This window comes from Calliphora vicina, chromosome 3, assembly GCF_958450345.1.
Source record: "Calliphora vicina chromosome 3, idCalVici1.1, whole genome shotgun sequence".
Classification (NCBI taxonomy): domain Eukaryota; kingdom Metazoa; phylum Arthropoda; class Insecta; order Diptera; family Calliphoridae; genus Calliphora; species Calliphora vicina.
In genome coordinates, this window is record NC_088782.1 from 94,375,789 (window position 1) to 94,380,537 (window position 4,749).

At 28.0% G+C, this 4,749-nt stretch overlaps 1 protein-coding gene across 1 annotated transcript; it reads left to right on the top strand.

Moving 5' to 3' along the window:
- Nucleotides 1-263: 263 nt before the first annotated feature.
- LOC135956070 (protein scylla-like) lies at nucleotides 264-4,291 on the top strand. Its single transcript, XM_065506558.1, has 2 exons — nucleotides 264-1,089; nucleotides 2,751-4,291. The coding sequence occupies exons 1-2, from the start codon at nucleotides 1,029-1,031 to the stop codon at nucleotides 3,455-3,457; spliced, it is 768 nt and encodes a 255-aa protein (XP_065362630.1). The 5' UTR covers nucleotides 264-1,028; the 3' UTR covers nucleotides 3,458-4,291.
- Nucleotides 4,292-4,749: the final 458 nt, after the last annotated feature.

Below are 4,749 nucleotides of genomic sequence, written 5' to 3' on the forward strand. Positions count from 1 at the left end.
ATGTATATATCTTTTGATATTGTGGATATGGTGGTGGTGCTGCTGTTGATGATGATGGTTGGTTGGTCGGTTGGTGGTGATGGAGAGTAAGGTGGTGGTGCATATACAATTTGTGTGCTCCAAGTGTTTGTGTGTAGTATGTAAGTGTAAGTATATGTATAGAACAATACCAAAACGACCGACCTGTACGACAGTGAGTGAGTCAGTTTGCTACAGCACAGGACCGACAAGAGCTATAAAAGGCTGCAGCAACTAACCGGCCGGAATAGTAGCTTCGTAGCACTGCTGTTGACAACACATCTAAAACAACAACAACAATAATAATAATAATAAAAAATATTTAGCCTTAAAATTCACTAACCAAAAAGGCAAAACAAAAATCATTATTGTTATTATTACTAAATAATTAAGACCGACCGACCAAAAATTAACAGCAGCAGCCGCAAAAAATTTGTTAAACATTTTGTTCTTATTAGATTCTTGTTTCTTTTTAAATTAAAATAAATATTGTTAAAAATAAAAATTTCCTTACCTCATAAAAATCACTCAACAACAGCAAACAAAACAAGGAAATTTGTTAAAATAATTATGCTAAAAAAAGTGCTAAATCTCAATTTCTAAAGAATATATGAAATTTTTTATGGCAAAACTAAAGTGTTGATGATTTTTTAACAAAAAACAAAACCAAGAAAAATCAATGAGCACAAGGAAAATATCAAAATAAACTTTAAGGTTTATTTGCAAGAAGAAAATCTATGGAAATAAATGAAAATTAATTAATAAATAAAAAGTGCCGTATAACGAAGCAAGCGAGAGAAATTTTCAAACATTTTCTTTGTTGTCAGGAAAATTTAAACAGCAGCAACAGAAAATCGTTTTCCCCCAAATCAATTGTGATATTTTATAATTTAAATACTTGCTTTACGTTTTTTAACCATCATCATCATCAAATCAACATCATCATTATTACTCTACTACTACAACTACTAAAATCTTATTCACTTAATTAATTGATTTAATTTGAATAAATGAACATGGAGGTGTTATCCGTACAAAATCAATATCCAGCTCATTTCGCTCTAGCTACAGGTAAATATCAAAATCCTGTTTCTGTCTTTTTAACAATTTAAGAAAGCTCAGAAAAAACTTACAAGGAAGAGAAACAGAAAAACAATTACCATTAGGCAGCAAAAATCAATATTGCAAAGGCTTCCTGATTTAGGTTGGTTTCCTTCAGGCAGCAGCCTAAAAAAAGTTAATTTGAAGTTAAAGAGTTAATGTTAATATTCAAGTGTATCTTTTGCTTATATGTGCAAGAAAAATTTTATCCCTAGTAATAGGTTTTGTGTATCTGTTGGCACTCGTCGTCGTCGTCGTATTTATGGTGTGTATCTGTTTTGGCCCATACGACCGACGAGTTGGTTGGTTGTACACAAAAAACAACTGATTTCCAGCTGTGCTATCAGCTGGAAACAAGTTTTTCCACTTTGCTGTTTTACTTCAATTTTCTTCCCTACATACAAGTACAAATTTTTACACACACACACACACACATAAAATATATTTTCATATGTTTCTGTATCTGTGTGTATGTTTTGCTTTTTTGTAACCTAGCCAAACCGGCCCCTATTAATTTTATAGATATTGTATCTATTATATTACTCAGTTTTGTATCTGAGTTGTCTCTCTGCTTTAATTTTGAGTAATTTTCTCATTTTCTCTTTTTACATTTGAGCAGAAAATACTCTTTATTTTACTTTAAACTGCTCTTGAGTTTTTCCAAAGAGCTTGAAAATGTCAGTTAAGAGAATTTAATTTCATAGTTTATTTTTGTTTGTTGGAAAAACAGATTTAAATTTTGTCCAAAATCAAATAATTAAAAGCTTTACGTTAATAAGGGTTGTTTAATTTAAAAGTAAATCCTCAAAATGTGCAAAATTCAGGAAAAATAACGATTTCTGCTGAATTTTGCTTCAGAATATTTTGTTAATTCCGGGAAAATAAAGAAAACAGAAAGGAATCAGATTTAAATTTTGTTTAAAATCAATTAATTAAAAGTTTTTGCTATCTAATTTATGCTTTATGATTATAAGGGGTTTTCTATTTAAAAGGAAATCCTTAAAATTTTCAAAAATGAGTAAAAATAATGATTTCTGCTGTGGAAAATTATGATAATAGACATAAATTTTATTCAAATTTGCTAAATTGAAAAGTAAATCCCTAAAGTCTGCAAAAATTAGGAAACGTAATGGTTCTAGTTTTATTTATCTTTAGCCTCATATTCTGAACTTTATGACATTGACAAAGTTACAACAGAATTTAAAATTGTATGAAAATGGTTTTTAAAGAATAAAGTTTTTTTTTTAATTTTTAATATAAAATCTTCTAATCGAACTTAATAACTCAGTTTTTCTAATAAAATTATGAAGATGAAAATTTCTCTTTTTAATGTCTATTCTTTAAGTAATTAAATTAAAATTTCTTGTGATTTTAATAATTGATTTAGCCTATTTACTCAATATTATAAATTTTGACTGCAATATGCCACACACTTTTTGCTACCATTAAGTTGTAGTTAAATTAAACCAGACATTTTTTTATACAAATTTTTAAAATTACGACCTATAATAAGTGCTGACTTTCAGTTAAGTTTTTATGGTTAATGAGTTTTAGGATGAAAGGGAATCTCCTTTATAAAATGTATACAAATATTTTACTGATTTCCTTTATTGCATTTTGTTTAATTTTAGATTGGAAGAGTCAACTCACATTATCCACACCCACAAACGGCGGTTCGTTAAAATCTCAGCCGTCGTATAAATTTACAAATACCCCGTTTAAGCCACATCATCACATCAATCATCCACATCATCATCATCAACGGAAACAACAAAATCTTAAAACATCTAACAGTGTTAAATACACCTCCAACTCCTCAAACAAATTAAACTGTGATACAACAATAACAACAACAACAACAAAAACTACAACAAACACAACATCAAGAACAACAACAGCGTCAAAATCGTCCATAAACGCCAAATCGCTACAAACTCAAGCTGTCCAAGAGTTGTCGCTGCGTTTATTGGATGAACTGCGTGCAGCCAAATCTAGACATTTGGCCTGTACCGAAGTATCGCTACCCTGTGATCTCACACCACGCATAGCGTTGGATATTTTACGTTTAGCCCGTGAAGAAGCCAATGGTTTGCGCGACTGCACCATCTATATCGAATTCGAGGATGAACCCAACAATTCCCGTCGCATTGCAACTCTCGACTTGAACAATCAACGCTCTGGCAATACTGGCTACGAAATCTATGTCACTCTTAGCCAGGATCATCGCGGCTGGACTGCGTTATTGCCACAATTTATGAAGAATTTATCGCGTACCATAACCATAAGTCCCGAGTTCAATATAACCAAACATAGGCCATACTCCAAGAGTTTGTGTTAAATGGAATAACAAAAATAGGTAACAAAAAAAAGAAATTTAAAAGCAAATAACAAAACAAAAAAAAAACAATTTGGTTGGCATATAAAATATCATTAAAATATATACAAACTTACATTCATACTACATTCATAGATACTTCTTGATATAGAAGAAGAAAAACACACACACACAACAAATAAATATCTTTTCTCATACACTTACACACACTAAAGACCAAAACGTTAAAGTAAAATTATTAAAAAAAAAACAAAAAAACCACCCACCTTTTTAGATTTCTACTTTTATTAGTAAAAGCAGAAAAAACTTAAAAAAAAACTCAACAAAACCCACTAAACTACCAACCTGTTTTTAAAAAAGAAAATTTCTAATATTTTTTGTTTAAATTTCTCTCTCAAAAAAAATTTATAAGTTTTTATAGGATTTTAGGCTTTTAAAAAATCTCATTGATACATTTGTTCAAATTAGGTTTTAAAAAATTATTTATTATTTTTTTTTATACATACGATACATATTAATTTTTAAAAAGGAAAGAATGAATGAACATTTTTTTAAACGATTCGTTTTTGTCAAAATTTGTTTGTGGTATAAGTATTATATTTTTTAAAAAAATGGCAGCACTTATACAACTTAAAACAAAGAAAAAAAACAAAATTTTTATTTAAAAATTAAAAAAAAAAAAAACAAAAAAAGAAAAACTTTCATGAAACGATATGAAGTATTTGCCAAGATCTCCAACTCATAAAAATGTGATACTGATTAAGTTGCTTAGGTTAAGAAATCAAATACAAAATAATTAATAATTAAACAAAACAAACAAACAAACAAAAATAAAAATACACAAAAATAACAAATTCAAAACACATCCATTTTAACTTTTAAGTGAAAAACAAAATTCAAAATTACAAAATTTTTATAAAAAAAAAATAAAACTAAAACAAACAACTCAAGGCTGCATTACTGGCTTAATGTTTAGGACCTTAACAAATTAAAATTAATCAATTAACAATTGTGAACTTTTTTTTAAAAAAAAAACAACAAATATTTAAAAACAAAACAAATAACAAACAAATAAAGAAAACTGCGATATATGAAAACGTCTTGATATCAAATTTCAAATTTAAAACAAACACAAAAGAAAAAGAAATTATAAATTTTTTTATCATTTGAAAAAACAAATTAAATTCAAAAAAATAATCATATGAAATGAATATCTCTTAGTTTGTAAGTTTCAAAATACAAAAAGAAAAACATATTTGTCTAACCTCCCCCCCATTTAAATTAAAAAAAAAAAC

Bases quoted from the DNA above. Each gene is read 5' to 3' on its own strand.
- LOC135956070 (XM_065506558.1), top strand. From the start codon at position 1,029: ATGAACATGGAGGTGTTATCCGTACAAAATCAATATCCAGCTCATTTC. The intron at 1,090-2,750 runs GTAAATATCAAA...GTTTAATTTTAG, and splicing joins TCATTTCGCTCTAGCTACAG to ATTGGAAGAGTCAACTCACA.